The sequence below is a fragment of the Mytilus galloprovincialis genome, chromosome 10 (genome assembly GCF_965363235.1).
Source record: "Mytilus galloprovincialis chromosome 10, xbMytGall1.hap1.1, whole genome shotgun sequence".
Classification (NCBI taxonomy): domain Eukaryota; kingdom Metazoa; phylum Mollusca; class Bivalvia; order Mytilida; family Mytilidae; genus Mytilus; species Mytilus galloprovincialis.
In genome coordinates this window covers 90,837,481-90,865,433 of record NC_134847.1, presented here as the reverse complement: position 1 = coordinate 90,865,433, position 27,953 = coordinate 90,837,481, and the positions used below count along the sequence as shown (strand labels likewise).

At 35.6% G+C, this 27,953-nt stretch overlaps 1 protein-coding gene across 1 annotated transcript in view; it reads right to left on the bottom strand.

Moving 5' to 3' along the window:
- LOC143048749 (diacylglycerol lipase-alpha-like) overlaps positions 1-27,953 on the bottom strand; it is a 93,763-nt gene that overhangs the window by 23,682 nt on the left and 42,128 nt on the right. Inside the window, exons 8-11 of the mRNA XM_076222620.1 lie at positions 21,921-22,123; positions 16,732-16,876; positions 4,579-4,662; positions 3,620-3,697 (exon numbers count right to left, since the gene is read on the bottom strand). Coding sequence (XP_076078735.1) covers positions 3,620-3,697; positions 4,579-4,662; positions 16,732-16,876; positions 21,921-22,123 — 510 coding nt within the window. The remainder of the gene's footprint in view (positions 1-3,619; positions 3,698-4,578; positions 4,663-16,731; positions 16,877-21,920; positions 22,124-27,953) is intronic.

Sequence of the window (27,953 nt, the reverse complement as noted above, 5' to 3'; positions counted from 1 at the left end):
GGATTTAATCTTCGCTCATGGACCTCAAACAACGAAAATGTGAGAAATCTAGCTATCAAGGAGGACGTGTTAGATACCGACAAAGAAGCAAAAATATTGGGAATGCGTTGGAATGTCGAAACGGATGAATTATCTTACGCAAAACGAGTTTTACCGTCTGTATCGTCAAATATTACAAAACGAGAAATTCTGACAGAATCTTCAAAGTTATTTGACCCACTAGGATTTTTAAGCCCAGTTAGTATCCGAGCAAAGATTTTGATGCAAGATTTGTGGAAAGAACGCTATGATTGGGACGAACCCCTACCTGAAAATCTACAGTTACAATGGAAGGATCTGGCAAAAGACATAGGAATCGTTACAAGTATGAAATTACCTAGACAATACTTTACCGGAAATACAAACTCAAGATCACTACATGTATTTGTCGACGCAAGCATGAAAGCGTATGGAGCGGTAGCATACATGTATCTATCGAAAGGACATAGTGCCGCATTAGTGATGGCAAAAACACGAGTTGCACCCGTTAAAAAGCTGACATTGCCACAATTGGAATTAATGGCCGCCGTAATAGGAGCTCGCCTGACACAACATCTTAAATCTACTTTGGAATGTACAGATGTGACACTTTGGTCGGACAGCCAAATTGTACTTCAATGGTTAAATACGTCAAAACCGTTGAAACGCTTCGTATCGAATCGAATTAAAGAGATTAATGAATTAACGGAAGAATGTAAATGGAAATACTGCCCGACAAATTGTAACCCTGCTGATTTGCTCACTCGTGGTATAACCGCAAAACAGTTTATTGAGAGCGTATTATGGAAAACAGGACCGACTTGCCTAATTCAAAATTCAACCAACTTGGAAACACATATACCTATTAACACAGCTTTATCCGTATTAGCAGACGACAATGAGGAGACATTAGATGAAGAAAGCAACACTGACAAAAATGATGATCTTCACTTTCGAATTGACAAAATTATAAATGCTTATAGGTATGGATCTTACGAGAAACTTTTGCGAGTGACAACTTATGTCCAACGTTTTATTCAAAATTGTAAGACAACTAAGTCTATGAGAAACACTGGGGAATTACAACCAGATGAATTACAGCAATCAACTATATTATGGATACGATGTTGCCAAGCGACGGCATACCCCGGTGAAGTACGCGCACTCACATTAAAAAATGCGCAAAAAACTAAACTTCCACGACTTCGACAACTTCAACTATATTTAGATGAAAACAATTTAATGAGATGTAAAGGGAGAATTCATAATGCGCCATTATCCGAATCAGCAAAACATCCTTATATTTTACCAGCAAATCACCGATTATAAGAGCTTATAGTGTTGAACTCACACGAACTAGTTATGCATTCTGGAGTTAATGCCACCGTAACACAAATCCGTCAAACATTCTGGATACCGTCTTTGCGCCAATTCACCCGAAAATTACTTCACAGATGTACAACTTGCAAAAAGGTCAACGGAAAACCGTACAGGGCACCAGACCCTCCACCATTACAGAAAATAAGACTTCAAGAAGCACCGCCTTTCACAGTTACAGGTATAGACTTTACAGCAGCGCTTCAAGTCAAGGAAAATGATGGTACATTGAAAAAAGTTTACATATGTTTATTTACGTGTGCGTCGACAAGAGCCGTGCATTTGGAGATAATACCAACTATGAACGAAGAATCTTTTTTACTTGGATTTAGACGATTTACAAGTAGAAAATCATTACCGCAGATCGTTATGTCGGACAATGCGCTTTCTTTTATTTCAGCGTCACAGGAGGTAAAACGGCTATGTGAGTCAAAGAAAATTGAAGAAGCTTTATCTTCTTTTGGAGTCGAATGGAGATTCATTCCGAAGCGTGCACCCTGGTTCGGAGGGTGGTGGGAGAGATTAATTGCACTTACAAAAACAAATTTGAAAAAGACACTAGGACGTGCGTTAATCAATTTGGATATGTTACAGACATTTGTCACAGAAATAGAGAAAATTCTTAACGACCGACCAATAACATATGTTTCTACAGACATTATTGATAGTGAACCGTTAACACCCGCGCACCTGTTGTATGGACGCCGAGTTACAACATTACCGTATCCACGTACCGAAATGGACAACATTAACGAAATATATACATTGACTGCTTCGGATATTTCAAAACGTGCTCAAAGATTATCTACACTTATCGAACATTTTTGGAACCGTTGGAAATTTGAGTACTTAACCTCACTTCGAGAATTTCATAAAAAGACTGGAGACAATAAGATTAACATTAAAATAGGAGATGTAGTTCAAGTGCATGACGATAAACCGCGAATTAAATGGAAAACAGCAGTAGTGGAGGAAGTTGTTACTGGTAACGATGGTTTAGTGCGTTCAGCGATAATCAGAACGAACAGTGGCCGAACTTCACGTCCGATCGTCAAACTCTATCCTCTAGAAATAAACGAAGTAACACCATCTGATGAATATATGGAAGAACCAAACAACGAAGAAATACCGACAAGAACATTGCCCTTGCGGAAGGCATCTATTCGTGCAAAGGAAAGAATAAAATCATGGACTCGTTAAAGTTTAATTCAAATTCCTATTTTTGTGTTTTGAAGAGACAGTAATTCCGGCAAGTGTAAAATTAAATTTCTTTTCTTTATTGATGAACATTTAAAGTAATATTCTATTGTTTTGTACATAAATACACTTTGCGGGCCCCAGTATGTTGAGAATAGTTCGAAGTTATAACGTTACGTTTCCCGTATTTACGTTCACATGTTTGTGACGTTGCTTAGACCTTGTATGGGCTTCGCCATTGTAAATATTATACGCAAAGTAAACACAACGCAAAGTACATATACGACTTATTTAGTTTATTCCACACAATAGGGTCTAATGGTAGAATCTCAGCATCAGTCTTTAAATCTGTTTATACTTAACAAACCACCTTTACCTTATGTCCAACCCAATCTTCCTTTATAGGGTCTAATGGTAGAATCTCAGCATCTGCCTTTAAATCTGTTTATACTTAACAAACCACCTTTACCTTATGTCCAACCCAATCTTCCTTTATAGGGTCTAATGGTAGAATCTCAGCATCAACCTTTAAATCTGTTGATACTTAACAGACAACCTTTACCTTATGTCCAACCCAATCTTCCTTTATAGGGTCTAATGGTAGAATCTCAGCATCAGCCTTTAAATCTGTTTATACTTAACAAACAATCTTTACCTTATGTCCAACCCAATCTTCCTTTATAGGGTCCAATGGTAGAATCTCAGCATCAGCCTTTAAATCTGTTTATACTTAACAAACCACCTTTACCTTATGTCCAACCCAATCTTCTTTTATAGGGTCTAATGGTAGAATCTCAGCATCAACCTTCAAATCCGTTTATACTTAACAGACAACCTTTACCTTATGTCCAACCCAATCTTCCTTTATAGGGTCCAATGGTAGAATCTCAGCATCTGCCTTTAAATCTGTTTATACTTAACAAACCACCTTTACCTTATGTCCAACCCAATCTTCCTTTATAGGGTCTAATGGTAGAATCTCAGCATCAACCTTTAAATCTGTTTATACTTAACAGACAACCTTTACCTTATGTCCAACCCAATCTTCCTTTATAGGGTCTAATGGTAATATCTCTGCATCAGCCTTTAAATCTGTTAACACATCCTGTAACATAAGACTTTCAATAAGTTTGGCTGTCAGATTGCAGATTATTTCAATTATAGTACCGGTACAAACTTTCTTTGTCTCTGTCTTTAGTTTAGCTTTAATTCAATAACAACATAATACTCTACTGTTTGAATGTTAACTTTTGGCTCACACTAGTTAGGGGTTAAATCAAAATCTCCTTCTCTTAAAGTATGAAAGCTACACCATTAAATCTTTTATCATTCCCTTTGATTTTACAGTCACTGCATTAATACAATTTATTCAGTAAAACTAGTTCCCTTCTTTATGATTGTAAAGCCACAGTTCCAGAAGACTTACCTGTAACGATAGAGTCCCTCTGATACAGATAATCACTTTCTTGTGTTTGTGGTCCAAAGCCACAGTTCCAGAAGACTTACCTGCAACGATAGAGTCCCTCTGATACAGATAATCACTTTCTTGTGTTTGTGGTCCAAAGCCACAGTTCCAGAAGACTTACCTGCAACGATAGAGTCCCTCTGATACAGATAATCACTTTCTTGTGTTTGTGGTCCAAAGCCACAGTTCCAGAAGACTTACCTGTAACGATAGAGTCCCTCTGATACAGATAATCACTTTCTTGTGTTTGTGGTCCAAAGCCACAGTTCCAGAAGACTTACCTGCAACGATAGAGTCCCTCTGATACAGATAATCACTTTCTTGTGTTTGTGGTCCAAAGCCACAGTTCCAGAAGACTTACCTGCAACGATAGAGTCCCTCTGATACAGATAATCACTTTCTTGTGTTTGTGGTCCAAAGCCACAGTTCCAGAAGACTTACCTGCAACGATAGAGTCCCTCTGATACAGATAATCACTTTCTTGTGTTTGTGGTCCAAAGCCACAGTTCCAGAAGACTTACCTGCAACGATAGAGTCCCTCTGATACAGATAATCACTTTCTTGTGTTTGTGGTCCAAAGCAACATAAAATGGTGTTTCACCAATCTAAATATAAAACAAGAAGTAATTGTAACAGGATGCTGTTACGAAGTCTCCCAAACAAAGCTCCCATAACTCGCCATTCATATGTTCATTTGATTTGATTTTTTGTCCCAAGAATATATATGGCTTACGAGTAGGGATCTCCACCATTTACAAGTATTCAAACAGGAGGGGGTGGTGGTGATCCCCCAGGGAAGTTACCTACATTTCATTTGATTTGTTTTATTGTCCCCTACAAGAATATATATGGTTTTAGGGTGGGAATCTGGAACGTTTACAAGATAATAGCACATTCTCAAATTGAACAGGGTGGGGCGACCCCCAGGAACTTCCCTTTAATTTAATTTCATTTGTTTTATTGTCCCCTACAAGAATATATATGGTTTAGGGGTGGGGATGTTGACCGTTCACAAGTTTTCAAACAAGAGGGGGTGGGGTGACCCCCTCCAGACTTCCCTTTTATTTCATTTCATTTGTTTTATTGTCCCCTACAAGAATATACATGGTTTAGGGGTGGGGATCTGGACCGCTTAAAAGATAATAGTACATTCTCAAATTGAACGGGGTGGGGGTGACCCCCAGGAACTTCCATTTAATTTCATGTGATTTGTTTTATTGTCCCATACAAGAATATGTATGGTTTAGGGGTGGGGATGTTGACCGTTTACAAGTTTTCAAACAAGAGGGGGTGGGGTGACCCCCTAGGGACTTCCCTCTTATTTTATTTCATTTGTTTTATTGTCCCCTACAAGAATATATATGGTTTAGGGGTGGGGATGTTGACCGTTTACAAGTTTTCAAACAAGAGGGGGTGGGGTGACCCCCCAGGGAATTCCCTTTAACTTCATTTCATTTGTTTTATTGTCCCCTACAAGAATATATATGGTTTAGGGGTGGGGATCTGGACCATTTACAAGATAATAGCACATTATGAAATTGAACGGGGTGGGGATGACCCCCGGGGACCTCCCTTTAATTGCATTTGATTTGTTTTATTGTCCCAATCAGGAATATATATGGTTTAGGGGTGGGGATCTGGATCGGTTACAAGATATAAGCATATTCTCAAATTGAAGGGGGTGGGGATGAACTCCCAGGGACTCCCCCTATATTTCATGTGATTTGTTTTATTGTCCTATAATCATTTCTGAAGACTGCATGTATCTACCACTTACAGTTTTCAAGTTATATTCATTTGAAATTTTTAGAAAATAAAATCCCATAGGGTTCTATAGTAAAACCCTCCCTTCTTTCTACCCCCCAAAATAGCCCTTAATAGACCCCAATGCACAAACGAAAGATTGATGGCTCACCTAGACATATTAGTCTACCATTTTACGAAATCCTAAGTCAATCTGACAAGCGGTTTTGGAGAAACGCTGCGGACAAGTTCATTTTTTAAAGTGGCGGAAGAGGAAGAGGAAGAGGAAGAGGAAGAAGAAGAATAACTAGAATTGCTATTGCAAGCAATAGCGGATGTCACCCTTCCCCCTATTGCCACTAAGCGGCAGCAATTTCAAAAACTTTTAACAGTGAATGCACATATTTGCATGGCTATACATTTTTCTGTAAATTTTCAGTACATTAAGATCATTTTTAAAAACATGACATTTTTGCTGTTTCCATGGCAACGGCAGCCATTTTGAAATTTTTGGAAATTCCAACTTCAAAAGTCTCATCCACACATGCCAGTCTACAATCATATTAAGTTTCATCAAATTTGAAGCATTTTGAAATTTTTGAAAGTTTTGACATTTGTGATGGTTCCTTTGGCAACAGAGACCATTCCCAAAATTTAATGGCATATACCACATTGGTACATGGGAGGGACCATACCATCAAAGTTTCAATCCATTTGACCTACCATTTTAAGAAAGTTAATGCCACTTTAAGGTTTTTGACCCATTTTGACTTGTTTTGCATTGTTTCCATGGTAACAGCAGACATTTTCAAAATTCCAACGCCAAATTCCACATCTTACAATGTTGCTCATCGTTTCTGTGAAGTTTTATAAAATTTGGAGCATTTCCATATTTTGGAAATTTTTGGTGTAGTATCCATGGCAACATAGCAGTTCCAATGATTGCCAAAATCATCCCAAAGCAGTATATAGTGGGCACCTACATTGTATTAAAATCTAAAGATTTTAAGGTTAAGCATTCTCAAACAATTCACCTAACTCCAAAATTATATTTTTTCATCATTTTTCCGTTTCCATGGTGATGGCAGCCATTTTTTTAGTGCCAATATTAAAAAGCAACAGGAAAGTCAGGGTTCCTTGTTATAGTGCACCATCATTCAGATTGGTTCCTTTGGCTCTGAGAAAGCGAGCGGACAAAATTAGGTGGAAGAAAAATAATAATAACTAGATTTGCGATTGCAAGCAATAGCGGATGGCACCCTTCCCCTATTGCCAGGTGAGCGGTAGCCATGGTAACGGCGGCCATTTTGGAAATTCCAAACTCAAAAGTCAAGTCTACATTAGGTAAACATTTGTTATAAGTTTCAATAAATTTGAAGCATTTTGAAGTTTTTCGTATTTTTGCTGTTTCCATGGTAACGGCGGCCATTTTGAAAATTCCAAAGTCAACCTGCTGCTGCAATTTGTTCTCACCATAATTATATACCATCATTTAACATAAAATGTCTCTGGAATAAATTTAACATTGATGTTCTGGAATGTTCTATGTTAAACATTTCGCCTGTTTCCATGGCAATGGCAGCCATTTCGGAATTTCTAAGTATTGTTGGTACCTCGGGGCCCCACCACCAACATTTGCAAAAAGTTTCATAAGGTTGGCTCTTATAACGAAAGAGTTAGAATTTTTATTTTTTTTTACATTTTTTGAGTTTCCATGGTAACCGCAGCCATCTTGCACGTTCTAAAGTCAGGTGCACAACTTCACATGTAGGACAACATTATAGCATAGTTCCATCAAGATTGGTCCATCCAATTCCGAGAACTGTCTTGGACAAAAAGTGTGGAAGAATAAAAATAATAAAAATAATAAGAAAAAAAAGAAACGAACAATAACAATATGTCACCCCAACTCCGTTGAGGGTGCCATAACTAGAATTGCCATTGCAAGCAATAGCGGATGTCACCCTTCCCCTATTGCCACTAACCGGCAGCCATTTCAAAATGGTTTAACAGTGAATGCACATATATTAATGGCAATACATCTTTCTGTAAATTTTCAGTACTTTCAGAGCATTTTTAAAAAATTCACATTTCTGCTGTTTCCATGGCAACGGCAGCCATTTTGAAAATTTCAAAGTCAAAAGTCTCATCTGTACTTGGCAGTTAACAATAATATCAAGTTTCATTAAGTTCAAAGCATTTTGAGAAATTTTGACTTTTTTGCAGTTTCCATGGCAACGGTGGCCATTTTGGAAATTCCAAAGTCAAAAGTCTCATCCTGACTCGCCAGTCAACTATCATATTAAGTTTCATCAATTTTGGAGCATTTTGAAATTTTTGAGATATTTGATCCTGTATCCATGGTAACAGATTAGTTCCAATGATTGTCAAAATCAATCAAAACCTGTATATAGTGGATAACTATATTGTGTAAAAATTTGATGATTTTAAGTTCAAGCATACCAAAGTTATTCACCAAACCCGGAAGTTTTTGGAGCATTTTGACCTTTTTGCATTGTTTCCATGGAAACCGCAGACATTTTGGAAATTCCAACGCCAAATTCCACATCTACCAAAGTTGCTCATCGTTATGGTAAAGTTTCAAAAAATTTGGAGCATTTTCATATTTTGGAAATTTTTGGTGTAGTTTCCATGGCAACATAGTAGTTCCAATGATTGCCAAAAATCATCCAAAACAAGTATATAGGGGGCACCTACATTGTATCAAAATCTAATGATTCTGAGTTTAAGCATGTCCAAATAATTCACCAAAACAAAAAAGTGGAATTTTTTACAATTTTTCCGTTTCCATGGAAACGGCAGCCATTTTTTATGGTCTTAGACCCTACTGCAACCCGCAATTTTGTGTTCCCTATTATACTTAACTATCATTAAGATTGGTTCCATTGGCTCCGAGAAAAGTGGCGGACAAAATAGTTGGAAGAATAATAATAACTAGAATTGCCATTGCAAGCAATAGCGGATGTCACCCTTCCCCCAATGGCCACTAAGCGGCAGCCATTTAAAAATTGTTTAACAGTGAATGCACATATATGCATGACAATCGATTTTTCTGTAAATTTTCAGTACATTCAAAGCATTTTTTAAAATTCACATTTCCGCTGTTTCCATGGCAACGGCAGCCATTTTGAAAATTTCAAAATCAAAAGTCTCATCTTTACTTGTCAGGTAACAATAATATCAAGTTTCATTAAGTTCAAAGCAATTTGAGAATTTTTGACATTTTTCCAGTTTCCATGGCAACGGTAGCCATTTTGGAAATTCCAACTTCAAAAGTCTCAAGCAGACTTGACAGTCTATAATCATATGAAGCTTGATCAATTTTGAAGCATTTTGAAATTTTTGAAAATTTTGACATTTGTGATGGTTCCTATGGCAACAGAGACCATTCCCAAAATTTAATGGCATATACCACATTGGTACATGGGAGGGACCATACCATCAAAGTTTCCATCAATTTGACCTACCATTTTAAGAAAGTAAATGCCACTTTTTGACCTGTTTTGCATTGTTTCCATGGTAACGGCAGACATTTTCGAAATTGCAACACCAAATTCCACATCTACCAATGTTGCTCATCATTACTGTGAAGTTTTATAAAATTTGGAGCATTTCCATATTTTTGAAATTTTTGGTGTAGTATCCATGGCAACATAGCAGTTCCAATGATTGCCAAAATCATCCAAAACCAGTATATGCCCGGCACCTACATTGTATCAAAATATAATGATTCTAAGTTAAAGCATTTCCAAATAATTCATCAAAACCAAAAACTGGAATTTTCCATTATTTTTCGGTTTCCATGGTGATGGCAGCCATTTTTTAGTTCCAAAGTTGCACTGCAACTGGAAAGTCAGGGTTCCTTGTTATAGTGCACCATCATTCAGATTGGTTCCTTTGGCTCTGAGAAAACTGCCGGACAAAACTAGGTGGAAGAATAATAATAATAATAATAATAATAATAGTGAAAAAGAAACAGAGGAATAGCAATATGTCACCCGACATTGTCGATCGGGTGACATAATAACTAGAATTGCCATTGCAAGCAATAGCGGATGTCACCCTTCCCCCTATTGCCACTAAGCGGCAGCCATTTTAAACTTGTTTAACAGTAAATGCACAAATATGCATGGCTATTCATCTTTTTGTAAATTTTCAGTATATTCAGAGCATTTTAAAGTATTTCACATTTATACCGTTTCCATGGCAACGGCAGCCATTTTGAAAATTTCAAAGTCAAAAGTCTCATCTTAACTTGTCAGTTACCAATAATATCAAATTTCATTAAGTTAAAACCATTTTGAGAATTTTTGACATTTTTGCAGTTTCCATGGCAACCGTGGCCATTTTGGAAATTCCAACTTCAAAAGTTATATCTAGACTTGACAGTTAACAATCATATCAAGTTTCATCAATTTTGAAGCATTCTGAAATTTTTGCTCCTGTATCCATGGTAACATAGTAGTTCCAATGATTATCAAAATCATTCAAAACCTGTATATAGTGGACAACTATATTGCATAAAAATTTGATGATTTTAAGTTTAAGCATACCAAAGTTATTCACCAAACCCGGAAGTTTTTGGAACATTTTGACCTTTTTGCATTGTTTCCATGGAAACGGCAGACATTTTGGAAATTCCAACGCCAAATTCCACATCTACCAAAGTTGCTCATCGTTATGCTAAAGTTTCAAAAAAATTGGAGCATTTCCATATTTTTGAAATTTTTGGTGTAGTTTCCATGGCAACATAGCAGTTCCAAAATGTGCCAAAATCATCCAAAACCAGTATATAGTGGGCACCTACATTGTATTGAAATCTAAAGATTTTAAGCTTAAGCATTCTCAAATAATTCAAGGAACTCCAAAATTATATTTTTTCACCATTTTTCCGTTTCCATGGTGATGGCAGCCATTTTTTAGTTCCAAAGTTGCACAGACTCTGGGGAGTCAGGGTTCCTTGTTATAGTGCACCATCATTCGGATTGGTACTTTTGGCTCTGAGAAAGCGGGCGGACAAAATTAGGTGGAAGTATAATAATAACTAGAATTGCCATTGCAAGCAATAGCGGATGTCACCCTTCCCCTATTGCCACTAAGCGACAGGAATTTGAAAACAATTTAACATTGAATGCTGATCAACGCATTGCGATATATCTTTCTGTAAATTTTCAGTACATTTTGAGCATTGTCAAAAGTTTCACATTTCTTCTGTTTCCATTGCAACGGCAGCCATTTTGAAAATTCGAAAGTCAAAAGTATCATCTATACATGCCAGTTAACAATAATATTAAGTTTCATTAAGTTTGGAGCATTTTGAAAATATTTGACATTTCTGCAGTTTCCATGGCAACGGTGGCCATTTTGGTAATTCCAACTTCAAAAGTCTGATGCAGTCTTGACAGTCAACAATCATATTAAGTTTCATTAATTTTGGAGCATTTTGAAATTTTTGAAATATTTGATCCTGTATCCATGGTAACATAGTAGTTCCAATGATTGTCAAAATCATTCAAAACCTGGATATAGTGGACAACTATATTGCATTAAAATTTGATGATTTTAAGTTCAAGCATACCAAAGTTATTCACCAAACCCGGAAGTTTTTGGAGCATTTTGACCTTTTTGCATTGTTTCCATGGAAACGGCAGACATTTTGGAAATTCCAACGCCAAATTCCACATCTACCAAAGTTGCTCATCGTTATGTTAAAGTTTCAAAAAATTTGGAGCATTTTCATAATTTTGAAATTTTTGGTGTAGTTTCCATGACAACATAGTAGTTCCAATGATTGCCAAAATCATCCAAAACCAGTATATGGGTGGCACCTTCATTGTATCAAAATATAATGATTCTGAGTTTAAGCATCTCCAAATTATTCACAAAAACCAAAAAGTGGAATTTTTCACAATTGTTCCGTTTCTATGGAAACGGCAGCCATTTTTTATGGTCTTGGACCCTACTGCAACCCGAAATTTTGTGTTCCCTATTATACTTAACTATCATTAAGATTGGTTCCATTGGCTCCGAGAAAAGTGGCGGACAAAATAGTTGGAAGAATAATAATAATAACAAAGAAACAGAGGAAAAGCAATATGTCACCCGACATTGTCGATCGGGTGACATAATAACTAGAATTGCCATTGCAAGCAATAGCGGATGTCACCCTTCCCCCTATTGCCACTAAGCGGCAGCCATTTCAAACTTGTTTAACAGTAAATGCACAAATATGCATGGCTATTCATCTTTTTGTAAATTTTCAGTATATTCAGAGCATTTTAAAGTATTTCACATTTATACCGTTTCCATGGCAACGGCAGCCATTTTGAAAATTTCAAAGTCAAAGGTCTCATCTTAACTTGTCAGTTACCAATAATATCAAATTTCATTAAGTTAAAACCATTTTGAGAATTTTTGACATTTTTGCAGTTTCCATGGCAACCGTGGCCATTTTAGAAATTCCAACTTCAAAAGTCATATCTAGACTTGACAGTTAACAATCATATCAAGTTTCATCAATTTTGAAGCATTCTGAAATTTTTGCTCCTGTATCCATGGTAACATAGTAGTTCCAATGATTATCAAAATCATTCAAAACCTGTATATAGTGGACAACTATATTTCATAAAAATTTGATGATTTTAAGTTCAAGCATACCAAAGTTATTCACCAAACCCGGAAGTTTTTGGAGCATTTTGACCTTTTTGCATTGTTTCCATGGAAACGGCAGACATTTTGGAAATTCCAACGCCAAATTCCACATCTACCAAAGTTGCTCATCGTTATGCTAAAGTTTCCAAAAAATTGGAGCATTTCCATATTTTTGAAATTTTTGGTGTAGTTTCCATGGCAACATAGCAGTTCAAAAATGTGCCAAAATCATCCAAAACCAGTATATAGTGGGCACCTACATTGTATTAAAATTTAAAGATTTTAAGCTTAAGTATTCTCAAATAAATCAAGGAACTCCAAAATTATATTTGTTCACCATTTTTCCGTTTCCATGGTGATGGCAGTCATTTTTTAGTTCCAAAGTTGCACAGACTCTGGGGAGTCAGGGTTCCTTGTTATAGTGCACCATCATTCGGATTGGTACTTTTGGCTCTGAGAAAACAGGCGGACAAAATTAGGTGGAAGTATAATAATAATAACTAGAATTGCCATTGCAAGCAATAGCGGATGTCACCCTTCCCCTTTTGCCACTAACCGGCAGCCATTTCAAAATGGTTTAACAGTGAATGCACATATAATATGCATGGCAATACGTCTTTCTGTAAATTTTCAGTACATTCACAGCATTTTAAAAATTTCACATTTCTGCCGTTTCCATGGCAACGGCAGCCATTTTGAAAATTTCAAAGTCAAAAGCCTCATCATTACTTGTCAGTTAACAATAATATCAAGTTTTATTAAGTTCAAAGCATTTTGAGAATTTTTTGACTTTTTTGCAGTTTCCATGGCAACGGTGGCCATTTTGGAAATTCCAAAGTCCAAAGTCTCATCCAGACTTGCCAGTCAACAATCATATTAAGTTTGATCAATTTAGGAGCATTTTGAAATTTTTGAAATATTTGGTCCTGTATCCATGGTAACAGAAGAGTTCCAATGATTGTCACAATCATTCAAAAGCTGTATATAGTGGACAACTATATGGTGTAAAAATTTGATGATTTCAAGTTCAAGCATACCAAAATTATTCACCAAACCCTGAGGTTTTTAGAGCATTTTGACACTTATGCACTGTTTCCATGGTAACGGCAGACATTTTGGAAATTCCAACGCCAAATTACGCATCTACCAAAGTTGCTCATCGTTACTATAAAGTTTCAAAAAATTTGGAGCATTTTGAAATTTTTGAAATTTTTGGGGTGGTTTCCATGGCAACATAGTGGTTCCAATGATTGCCAATATCATCCAAAACCAATATATGGCTGGCACCTACATTGTGATAAAATATGATGATTCTGAGTTTAAGCATCTCTAAATTATTCACAAAACCAAAAACTGGAATTTTTCACAATTGTTCCGTTTCCATGGAAACGGCAGCCATTTTTAATGGTCTTAGACCCTACTGCAACCCGAAATTTTGTGTTCCTCCTTATAGTGAATTATCATTAAGATTGGTTCCATTTAACTCCAAAAAACCTGTCGGACAAAAAAAGGTGGAAGAATAATAATAACTAGAATTGCCATTGCAAGCAATAGCGGATGTCACCCTTCCCCCCATTGTCACTAAGCGGTAGCCATTTCAAAACAACTTAACAGTGAATGCAGATCTATGAATTGCGATATATCTTTCTGTAAATTTTCAGTAATATAAGAGCATTTTCAAAAGTTTCACATTTCTACTGTTTCCATGGCAACGGCAGCCATTTTGAAAATTTCAAAGTCAAAAGTCTCATCTATACATGCCAGTTGACAATAATATTGTTTTATTAAGTTTGGAGCATTTTGAAAATATTTGACATTTCTGCAGTTTCCATGGCAACGGTGGCCATTTTGGAAATTCCAACTCCAAAAGTCTCATGCAGATTTGACATTCAACAATCATACTAAGTATCAATACTTTTTGAGCATTTTGAAATTTTTGAAATTTTTGACATTTTGGCTGGTTTCTATGGTAACACAGACCATTCCAAATTTCTAATGGCAGATACCACATTGGTACATGGGAGGGAACATACCATAAGAGTTTCAATGGATTTGACCTACCATTTTAAGGAAGTAAATGCCACTTTTTAAGGTTTTTTAAGCGTTTTGACCATTTTGCCTTGTTTCCATGGTAACACAAGACATTTTCGAAATTCTAACGCCAAATTCCACATCTACCAAAGTTGCTCATCGTTATGCTAAAGTTTCAAAAAATTTGGAGCATTTTGATATTTTGGAAATTTTTAGGTGTAGTTTCCATGACAACATAGAAGTTCCAATGATTGCCAAAATCATCCAAAACCAGTATATGGCCGGCACCTACATTGTATCAAAATATAATGATTCTGAGTTTAAGCATCTCCAAATTATTCACCAAAACCCAAAAATTTAATTTTTCACATTTGTTCCGTTTCCATGGTAACGGCAGCCATTTTTAATGGTCTTATGACCTACTGCAACCCGGAATTTTGTGTTCCTCATTATAGTCAACTATCATTAAGATTGGTTCCATTGTCTCCAAGAAAACTGCCGGACAAAATCATTGGAAGAATAAGAATAATAATAGTAAAGAAACAGAGGAAAAGCAATATGTCACCCGACATTGTCGATCGGGTGACATAATAACAAAGAAACATAAGAAAAGCAATATGTCACCCGACATTGTCGATCGGGTGACATAATAATACAGAAAAAGAAACAGAGGAAAAGCAATATGTCACCCGACATTGTCGATCGGGTGACATAACTAGAATTGCCATTGCAAGCAATAGCGGATGTCACCCTTCCCCTATTGCCACTAAGCGACAGGAATTTGAAAACAATTTAACATTGAATGCTGATCAACGCATTGCGATATATCTTTCTGTAAATTTTCAGTACATTTTGAGCATTGTCAAAAGTTTCACATTTCTTCTGTTTCCATTGCAACGGCAGCCATTTTGAAAATTCGAAAGTCAAAAGTATCATCTATACATGCCAGTTAACAATAATATTAAGTTTCATTAAGTTTGGAGCATTTTGAAAATATTTGACATTTCTGCAGTTTCCATGGCAACGGTGGCCATTTTGGTAATTCCAACTTCAAAAGTCTGATGCAGTCTTGACAGTCAACAATCATATTAAGTTTCATTAATTTTGGAGCATTTTGAAATTTTTGAAATATTTGATCCTGTATCCATGGTAACATAGTAGTTCCAATGATTGTCAAAATCATTCAAAACCTGGATATAGTGGACAACTATATTGCATTAAAATTTGATGATTTTAAGTTCAAGCATACCAAAGTTATTCACCAAACCCGGAAGTTTTTGGAGCATTTTGACCTTTTTGCATTGTTTCCATGGAAACGGCAGACATTTTGGAAATTCCAACGCCAAATTCCACATCTACCAAAGTTGCTCATCGTTATGTTAAAGTTTCAAAAAATTTGGAGCATTTTCATAATTTTGAAATTTTTGGTGTAGTTTCCATGACAACATAGTAGTTCCAATGATTGCCAAAATCATCCAAAACCAGTATATGGGTGGCACCTTCATTGTATCAAAATATAATGATTCTGAGTTTAAGCATCTCCAAATTATTCACAAAAACCAAAAAGTGGAATTTTTCACAATTGTTCCGTTTCTATGGAAACGGCAGCCATTTTTTATGGTCTTGGACCCTACTGCAACCCGAAATTTTGTGTTCCCTATTATACTTAACTATCATTAAGATTGGTTCCATTGGCTCCGAGAAAAGTGGCGGACAAAATAGTTGGAAGAATAATAATAATAACAAAGAAACAGAGGAAAAGCAATATGTCACCCGACATTGTCGATCGGGTGACATAATAAAAATAATAAGAACTGACCAAAAACAATAAGTCTCCAAACTTTGTTTGGGAGACTTAAAAATATAAGAAAACCAAACTGACTTCCAGTTAACTGAAAAATAAACTCACCATTTTTTATATAAGTTCTCAATTTGAGGTAATTGTTATTGTTCATGGTTATATATAATAAATTTTGCTACAAGATGTCTTATACAAAGATGTTAGTGTGGTAAATGTCATTTTTTATTTGCCTTTTCTAAAAATTAATTGAACTTTTCAACATCACACATGTCTTTTCTGAACTTCAGCGATTAGATAAAAGTCATCCCATTAATTCATCAATAAAATGAGCATAATTTTGAAAATCTTTTAAGAATATTAATATTTTTGCCATTATACTCCTCTTTTGATACTATAATTAATTTTCAAAGAAGAAATGTGTACATACATCAACATGGTAAGTCACATAAACCAAATCTGCTTGTTTCAGTCCACTCAGGTGTAACAATGCCGCAAAATTACACTGACAACAATTATCATCTATTAATTCTACTCCCTTAGGGTGCCTCAATCCACAACAGGAACAACAACACCTAAAATACAATTATCATCAATTAATTCTACTCCCTTAGGGTGCCTCAATCCATAACAGGAATAACAACACCTAAAATACAATTATCATCAATTAATTCTACTCCCTTAGGGTGCCTCAATCCATAACAGGAACAACAACACCTACAATACAATTATCATCAATTAATTCTACTCCCTTAGGGTGCCTCAATCCATAAATAGAATCAGCATCACTGTAACGTTTTCAAACACAAAACAACTTTTTGATAATTGAAAATAAAATATCAATATTAAATTTAATTCTGTACACTTCTGATGATCAACTATAATTGAAACATAATGTCATGAATTTGTTCTTAAAAAATCTTCTCTTCTATAAATCATTGTTACAACAAATGAAATCTATAAGATCCCACATGTATATTTAGTTTTTTATTAGATAACACACATTTAAAACAAAATAAACGTGTTTTGATTATCAAACTTAATCCAATTTCTCCATCCATTTTTTTTCTCTCTAATACCAGACTGACAGACAAGTAAAATATAATTGCTTTGGGGACAAGTCTTACAAATGTCAACCACAGATGACTGATAGATGAGCAAATGAATTGTGACGTGTCAATTCCAGATAACTCTCTCTCAGGACACAAACAATCATTGATTCTCTCTAAAGACACAAACATGGTCAACAATCATTGATTCTCAAAGAATACAAAGACATTTTTGTTATTTGTCAAGTCAGCTTCAGTTAGTTTATCAATAGATTTTAAGAGACTTTTGTTATTGTTAATTATACAGTAATTTTGTGTTAGTTTATCAATAAATTTGAAGAAACTTTTGTTATTTGTTATTTGTAGAGTCATTTTCTGTTAGTTTATCCATAGATTATAGGACAATTTCATTATTTGTCCTATCATTTTCTGTAAGTTCATCAGTAAATTCAAAGATTAATTTCATTATTTGTTGAATAATTTTCTGTTTGTTTATCAATATGTTTTGACCTGTGACCTCTCCCACTCGCCAAAAAACATATGGACAAATTTGAAAAAAGTATTCATGAAAAAAACACTTTTTTGTGAATAATAACTCAAAGATATATAAAGAAATTTAAAATTAACTATGAGAAGACAGATTTGATAATATGCTAAAATAAAATGAAAATAAAAGTTTCTTGCTACAAATCTTGTTAACATAACATTCCCTTACAAAGTATTTATTATTTGAGTTATCTCCCCTTAAATTGTGAAGTTGAAAAAATTGATTCTAACAAATATTTGGTATAATTCAAAACAGCCTTAACTATTCAATAAATCTCGTATTCTTTTTTATTCAAATAAATACATTAATTGTTTATCTCAAACTTCCCTTACACAGTGTTCTATTTGAGTTATCTCCCATTAAATTTACACTAAGTTAAAAAACTTATTTGAACAAAAAAAAAAATGTTATTTATTAAAACAGTCCTACAATAATTCAATAAATCACTTAATTATTTTATCTGTCTCAAAATTTGTGGGTTTAAGAAAAGAACTAGACTCATTGTGTACTGTTATTTTACAATTTAAAGATGGCAGTATACAGTTAATCCACCTTAATTCAATTTTCTTGTAGACATTTTAGTATCAATTTGAAAGAAAAAATCATGATATCATATGTGCATTATAAGTTAGCATAAAATATTCTGTTAATCCTTTTAAAAAAACCAAAGCTGTCAAAACATATATTACTAATATATATTTTTGCTCATTATTCAAATGTCTTTACACATAATGGCATATACATCAAATAAATACACATAATGGCATATACATCAAATAAATACACATAATGGCATATACATCAAATAAATAGTTTTTATTCCTTCAAGATCTATAAATACTTTATGCAAATAAATCATCATCGCTTAGCATTGGTAAAGGTCAAGAGTAGAAAAAGTTAGATAGTTTGAGACACTTATGAATACAACATAAATGAGACAGAAATCAATAAAATATCAACAATATTTTATTAACTCTCATTTACTTGATGTCCAGTTATGATTATGGCTTCTTGTCTCATGATGGATACAAATATTTTTCTCTTTATGTTTTGTTTTTTTAAAGATATGTAAATGGAAGCCATCTTTTGACTTCAAATTTCAGCAAGTATTTGTAACATAAGTAGATGTGGTATGATTACCAATAAGACAAATCTCCATTCAAGTCACACATTGTTAAGATTTTACATTGAACTTTCAATACATACCTAGATTTCATTATAAAACCAGATGCTCCGCAGGGCGTAGCTTTATACGACCGCAGAGGTTGAACCCTGAACGGTTAGGGCAAGTATGGACACAACATTCAAGCTGGATTCAGCTCTAAATTTGGATTGTGATTAAATAGTTGACACAGCATAGGTTTCTGACACAGAATGAATGTATTCTAATGAACTTAAATTTTTTGTTTCTCTTAGAGCAATTCACTATGCTGTTGAATATTAATCCTCTCAAAAAAATGTTTGAAGAAATTTTCTTTTTTATTTATGAAATTTCAAATGAGAAAAATTGAACCCAATTTTTTTAATCACACCCCCCTTTCCCTTATTCCAAAACTAATCTCAATTAAAATTTCTAATGGAGTTTGCAACAATAACTACTCATTTAAATACATCATAAAATATTAAGATGTAAAAAAACTGCTTGTTATCACTGAATGGTAAAGATTATTTTAATTTATCAGTTGGTAGTAAAAAGTGAATATACATTGTATATTGTATATAACAAAGATTTAAGTTGATTCTGGACAAAGAAAGATAACTCCAATTAAAAAAAAATCTTGCTATTGCACAATATTTTGCAATTAGATATTTCTTGCTTACTATTCTGGACAAAGAAAGATAACTCTAATTAATTTTTTTTTTGATATTTCACAATATTGTGCAATTAGATATTTCTTGCCATTGCGCAATACTGTGCAATTGAAAAGACTTGCTATTGCACAATACTTAATATAATAATTTTAGATCCTGATTTGGACCAACTTGAAAACTGGGCCCATAATAAAAAATCTAAGTACATTTTTGAATTCAGCATATCAAAGAACTTCAAGATTTCAATTTTTGTTAAAATCAGACTAAGTTTAATTTTGAACCCTTTGGACTTTAGTGTAGACCAATTTGAAAACAGGACCAAAAATGAAGAATCTACATACACAGTTAGATTTGGTATATCAAAGAACCCCATTTATTCAATTTTTGATGAAATCAAACAAAGTTTAATTTTGGACCCCGATTTGGACCAACTTGAAAACTGGGCCAATAATCAAGAATCTAAGTACATTTTTAGATTCAGCATATCAAAGAACCTAACTGATTCATTTTTTGTCAAAATCAAACTAAGTTTAATTTTGGACCCTTTGGACCTTAATGTAGACCAATTTGAAAACGGGACCAAAAGTTAAGAATCTACATACACAGTCATGACAGTTAGATTCAGCATATCAAAGAACCCCAATTATTCAATTTTGATGAAATCAAACAAAAGTTTAATTTTGGACCCTTTGGGCCCCTTATTATGTTGGGACCAAAACTCCCAAAATCAAACCCAACCTTTCTTTTATGGTCATAAACCTTATGTTTAAATTTCATAGATTTCTATTTACTTATACTAACGTTATGGTGCGAAAACCAAGAAAAATGCTTATTTGGGTCCCTTTTTGGCCCCTAATTCCTAAACTGTTGGGACCTAAACTCCCAAAATCGATACCAACCTTCCTTTTGTAGTCATTAACATTGTGTTTAAATTTCATTGATTTCTATTTACTTAAACTAATGTTATTGTGCGAAAACCAAGAATAATGCTTATTTGGGCCCTTTTTTGGCCCCTAATTCCTAAACTGTTGAGACCAAAACTCCCAAAATCAATCCCAACCGTTCTTTTGTGGTCATAAACCTTGTGTCAAAATTTCATAGATTTCTATTAACTTAAACTAAAGTTATAGTGCGAAAACCAAGAAAATGCTTATTTGGGCCCTTTTTGGCCCCTAATTCCTAAAATGTTGGGACCAAAACTCCCAAAATCAATACCAACCTTCCTTTTGTGGTCATCAACCTTGTGTTAAAATTTCATAGATTTCCATTCACTTTTACTAAAGTTAGAGTGCGAAAACTAAAAGTATTCGGACACCGGACGACGACAACGACGACGACGACGACGACGACGACGCAGACGCCAACGTGATAGCAATATACGACGAAAATTTTTTCAAAATTTGCGGTCGTATAAAAAATTAATAGACATTATTTATTGAAACTATCCGGTAAGAAAACAATAAATATGAATATGAAATAATACATTTATACTTTAATTAAAATATTCATTGAGTTCACTCATTAAAATTAAATTGAATTAAATGACCACAGACTAAATTAATAATAAATTAATCTAAAATGTGTTACATATTTTTTTTAGTTCATTTTTTGTCGTTAGTTTTCTCATATGAATTGTTTTACATATGTCATTTCGGCCTTTTATAGCTGTATGGACTTTGTTCATTGTTGAAGGCTGTACAGTGACCTATATTTTTTTTTGTGTGTCATTTGGTCTCTTGTGGAGAGTTGTCTCATTGGCAATCATACCACATCTTCTTTTTTAAACTCATGAAATGCATGACCTTGTGACACTTAATGACCTTCACATTTATGTTATTTTACATAGACCACACCCAGTATTTGTCATCATGAAGACTGGCCATCCATATGCTGCTAGTGCATACCTCATGTAATGGATGACCTTGTGACCATTAATGACCTTGGCATTTACCTTAATTGTGGTGTTATTTACATAGACCACACCCAGTATTTGTTATCATGAAGACTGGCCATCCATATGCTGCCAGTGAAAACCTTATGTAATGTATGACCTTGTGACCCTTAATGACCTTGACATTTACCTTAATTGTGGTGTTATTTTACATAGATCACACCCAGTATTTTTTTCATGAAGACTGGCCACCCATATGCTGCCAGTGCAAACCTCATGTAATGGATGACCTTGTGACCCTTAATGACCTTGGCATTTACCTTAATTGAGGTGTTATTTTACATAAACCACACCCAGTATTTGTCATCATGAAGACTGGCCATCCATATGCTGCCAGTGCAAACCTCATGTAATGGACGACCTTGTTGTACTCATCCATGACATCAGGGTGACTCAGTTGTAGGAATTCTGTTTTTGGTACAATAGGGACTCCTGATAAATACTGGTATACATCATTCTCTGACTAAAATAGAAAATATCGCTGTACCTAAACATATGTACAAAACTCTTAAAATTTCTAGTTTCTTACTAAATAGAATGCAGCATTTATTTCTATTAGTTTCATATCCTAGGTTCATTAACCACTGAGCTTAGAAGACCCTCATTGATAGCCAAAGTCATTAAAACCCCTCTCATCATTAACCACTGAGCTAAGAAGACCCTCATTGATAGCCAAAGTCATTAAAACCCCTCTCATCATTAACCACTGAGCTTAGAAGACCCTCATTGATAGTCAAAGTCATTAAAACCCCTCTCATCATTAACCGCTGAGCTTAGAAGACCCTCATTGATAGCCAAAGTCATTAAAACCCCTCTCATCATTAACCACTGAGCTAAGAAGACCCTCATTGATAGTCAAAGTCATTAAAACCCCTCTCATCATTAACCACTGAGCTTAGAAGACCCTCATTGATAGCCAAAGTCATTAAAACCCCCCTCATCATTAACCACTGAGCTTAGAAGACCCTCATTGATAGCCAAAGTCATTAAAACCCCTCTCATCATTAACCACTGAGCTTAGAAGACCCTCATTGATAGCCAAAGTCATTAAAACCCCTCTCATCATTAACCACTGAGCTTAGAAGACCCTCATTGATAGCTAAAGTCATTAAAACCCCTCTCATCATTAACCACTGAGCTAAGAAGACCCTCATTGATAGCCAAAGTCATTAAAACCCCTCTCATCATTAACCACTGAGCTTAGAAGACCCTCATTGATAGTCAAAGTCATTAAAACCCCTCTCATCATTAACCACTGAGCTTAGAAGACCCTCATTGATAGTCAAAGTCATTAAAACCCCTCTCATCATTAACCACTGAGCTTAGAAGACCCTCATTGATAGCCAAAGTCATTAAAACCCCCCTCATCATTAACCACTGACCTTAGAAGACCCTCATTGATAGCCAAAGTCATTAAAACCCCTCTCATCATTAACCACTGAGCTTAGAAGACCCTCATTGATAGTCAAAGTCATTAAAACCCCTCTCATCATTAACCACTGACCTTAGAAGACCCTCATTGATAGCCAAAGTCATTAAAACCCCTCTCATCATTAACCACTGAGCTAAGAAGACCCTCATTGATAGCCAAAGTCATTAAAACCCCTCTCATCATTAACCACTGAACTTAGAAGACCCTCATTGATAGCCAAAGTCATTAAAACCCCTCTCATCATTAACCACTGAGCTAAGAAGACCCTCATTGATAGTCAAAGTCATTAAAACCCCTCTCATCATTAACCACTGAGCTAAGAAGACCCTCATTGATAGTCAAAGTCATTAAAACCCCTCTCATCATTAACCACTGAGCTTAGAAGACCCTCATTGATAGTCAAAGTCATTAAAACCCCTCTCATCATTAACCACTGAGCTTAGAAGACCCTCATTGATAGTCAAAGTCATTAAAACCCCTCTCATCATTAACCACTGACCTTAGAAGACCCTCATTGATAGCCAAAGTCATTAAAACCCCTCTCATCATTAACCACTGAACTTAGAAGACCCTCATTGATAGCCAAAGTCATTAAAACCCCTCTCATCATTAACCACTGACCTTAGAAGACCCTCATTGATAGCCAAAGTCATTAAAACGCTCTCATCATTAACCACTGAGCTAAGAAGACCCTCATTGATAGCCAAAGTCATTAAAACCCCTCTCATCATTAACCACTGACCTTAGAAGACCCTCAATGATAGTCAAAGTCATTAAAACCCCTCTCATCATTAACCACTGACCTTAGAAGACCCTCATTGATAGTCAAAGTCATTAAAACCCCTCTCATCATTAACCACTGACCTTAGAAGACCCTCAATGATAGTCAAAGTCATTAAAACCCCTCTCATCATTAACCACTGACCTTAGAAGACCCTCAATGATAGTCAAAGTCATTAAAACCCCTCTCATCATTAACCACTGACCTTAGAAGACCCTCATTGATAGTCAAAGTCATTAAAACCCTCTCATCATTAACCACTGAGCTAAGAAGACCCTCATTGATAGCCAAAGTCATTAAAACCCCTCTCATCATTAACCACTGACCTTAGAAGACCCTCAATGATAGTCAAAGTCATTAAAACCCCTCTCATCATTAACCACTGACCTTAGAAGACCCTCATTGATAGTCAAAGTCATTAAAACCCCTCTCATCATTAACCACTGACCTTAGAAGACCCTCAATGATAGTCAAAGTCATTAAAACCCCTCTCATCATTAACCACTGACCTTAGAAGACCCTCATTGATAGTCAAAGTCATTAAAACCCCTCTCATCATTAACCACTGAGCTTAGAAGACCCTCATTGATAGTCAAAGTCATTAAAACCCCCCTCATCATTAACCACTGAGCTTAGAAGACCCTCATTGATAGTCAAAGTCATTAAAACCCCTCTCATCATTAACCACTGAGCTTAGAAGACCCTCATTGATAGTCAAAGTCATTAAAACCCCTCTCATCATTAACCACTGAGCTTAGAAGACCCTCATTGATAGCCAAAGTCATTAAAACCCCTCTCATCATTAACCACTGAGCTTAGAAGACCCTCAATGATAGTCAAAGTCATTAAAACCCCCCTCATCATTAACCACTGAGCTTAGAAGACCCTCATTGATAGTCAAAGTCATTAAAACCCCTCTCATCATTAACCACTGAGCTTAGAAGACCCTCATTGATAGTCAAAGTCATTAAAACCCCCCTCATCATTAACCACTGAGCTTAGAAGACCCTCATTGATAGCCAAAGTCATTAAAACCCCTCTCATTATATCCTAGGTTCATTAACCACTGAGCTTAGAAGACCCTCATTGATAGCCAAAGTCATTAAAACCCCCCTCATCATATCCTAGGTTCATTAACCACTGAGCTTAGAAGACCCTCATTGATAGTCAAAGTCATTAAAACCCCTCTCATCATTAACCACTGAGCTTAGACGACCCTCATTGATAGTCAAAGTCATTAAAACCCCCCTCATCATTAACCACTGAGCTTAGAAGACCCTCATTGATAGTCAAAGTCATTAAAACCCCTCTCATCATTAACCACTGAGCTTAGAAGACCCTCATTGATAGTCAAAGTCATTAAAACCCCTCTCATCATTAACCACTGAGCTTAGAAGACCCTCATTGATAGCCAAAGTCATTAAAACCCCCCTCATCATATCCTAGGTTCATTAACCACTGAGCTAAGAAGACCCTCATTGATAGCCAAAGTCATTAAAACCCTCTCATCATTAACCACTGAGCTAAGAAGACCCTCATTGATAGCCAAAGTCATTAAAACCCCTCTCATCATTAACCACTGACCTTAGAAGACCCTCAATGATAGTCAAAGTCATTAAAACCCCTCTCATCATTAACCACTGACCTTAGAAGACCCTCATTGATAGTCAAAGTCATTAAAACCCCTCTCATCATTAACCACTGATCTTAGAAGACCCTCAATGATAGTCAAAGTCATTAAAACCCCTCTCATCATTAACCACTGACATTAGAAGACCCTCATTGATAGTCAAAGTCATTAAAACCCCTCTCATCATTAACCACTGAGCTTAGAAGACCCTCATTGATAGTCAAAGTCATTAAAACCCCCCTCATCATTAACCACTGAGCTTAGAAGACCCTCATTGATAGTCAAAGTCATTAAAACCCCTCTCATCATTAACCACTGAGCTTAGAAGACCCTCATTGATAGTCAAAGTCATTAAAACCCCTCTCATCATTAACCACTGAGCTTAGAAGACCCTCATTGATAGCCAAAGTCATTAAAACCCCTCTCATCATTAACCACTGAGCTTAGAAGACCCTCAATGATAGTCAAAGTCATTAAAACCCCCCTCATCATTAACCACTGAGCTTAGAAGACCCTCATTGATAGTCAAAGTCATTAAAACCCCTCTCATCATTAACCACTGAGCTTAGAAGACCCTCATTGATAGTCAAAGTCATTAAAACCCCCCTCATCATTAACCACTGAGCTTAGAAGACCCTCATTGATAGCCAAAGTCATTAAAACCCCTCTCATTATATCCTAGGTTCATTAACCACTGAGCTTAGAAGACCCTCATTGATAGCCAAAGTCATTAAAACCCCCCTCATCATATCCTAGGTTCATTAACCACTGAGCTTAGAAGACCCTCATTGATAGTCAAAGTCATTAAAACCCCTCTCATCATTAACCACTGAGCTTAGAAGACCCTCATTGATAGTCAAAGTCATTAAAACCCCCCTCATCATTAACCACTGAGCTTAGAAGACCCTCATTGATAGTCAAAGTCATTAAAACCCCTCTCATCATTAACCACTGAGCTTAGAAGACCCTCATTGATAGTCAAAGTCATTAAAACCCCTCTCATCATTAACCACTGAGCTTAGAAGACCCTCATTGATAGCCAAAGTCATTAAAACCCCCCTCATCATATCCTAGGTTCATTAACCACTGAGCTTAGAAGACCCTCATTGATAGTCAAAGTCATTAAAACCCCTCTCATCATTAACCACTGAGCTTAGAAGACCCTCATTGATAGTCAAAGTCATTAAAACCACTCTCATCATTAACCACTGAGCTAAGAAGACCCTCATTGATAGTCAAAGTCATTAAAACCCCTCTCATCATTAACCACTGAGCTAAGAAGACCCTCATTGATAGCCAAAGTCATTAAAACCCCCCTCATCATATCCTAGGTTCATTAACCACTGAGCTTAGAAGACCCTCATTGATAGTCAAAGTCATTAAAACCCCTCTCATCATTAACCACTGAGCTTAGAAGACCCTCATTGATAGTCAAAGTCATTAAAACCCCCCTCATCATTAACCACTGAGCTTAGAAGACCCTCATTGATAGCCAAAGTCATTAAAACCCCTCTCATCATTAACCACTGAGCTTAGAAGACCCTCATTGATAGCCAAAGTCATTAAAACCCCTCTCATCATTAACCACTGAGCTTAGAAGACCCTCATTGATAGTCAAAGTCATTAAAACCCCTCTCATTATATCCTAGGTTCATTAACCACTGAGCTTAGAAGACCCTCATTGATAGTCAAAGTCATTAAAACCCCTCTCATCATTAACCACTGAGCTAAGAAGACCCTCATTGATAGTCAAAGTCATTAAAACCCCTCTCATTATATCCTAGGTTCATTAACCACTGAGCTTAGAAGACCCTCATTGATAGTCAAAGTCATTAAAACCCCTCTCATCATTAACCACTGAGCTAAGAAGACCCTCATTGATAGTCAAAGTCATTAAAACCCCTCTCATCATTAACCACTGAGCTAAGAAGACCCTCATTGATAGCCAAAGTCATTAAAACCCCTCTCATTATATCCTAGGTTCATTAACCACTGAGCTAAGAAGACCCTCATTGATAGTCAAAGTCATTAAAACCCCTCTCATCATTAACCACTGAGCTTAGAAGACCCTCATTGATAGCCAAAGTCATTAAAACCCCTCTCATTATATCCTAGGTTCATTAACCACTGAGCTTAGAAGACCCTCATTGATAGTCAAAGTCATTAAAACCCCCCTCATCATTAACCTAGCAAATAGTTATCAAAGGTACCAGGATTATAATTTAGTACGCCAGACGCGCGTTTCGTCTACATAAGACTCATCAGTGAAGCTCATATCAAAATATTTATAAAGCCAAACAAGTACAAAGTTGAAGAGCATTGAGGATCCAAAATTCCAAAAAGTTGTGCCAAATACGGCTAAGGTAATCTATGCCTGGGATCAAAAATATTTGAAGAGAACATTTTCAAGTGTGAAAACAAGAAAACAGGGTTATTGGAAACTAAAGGCT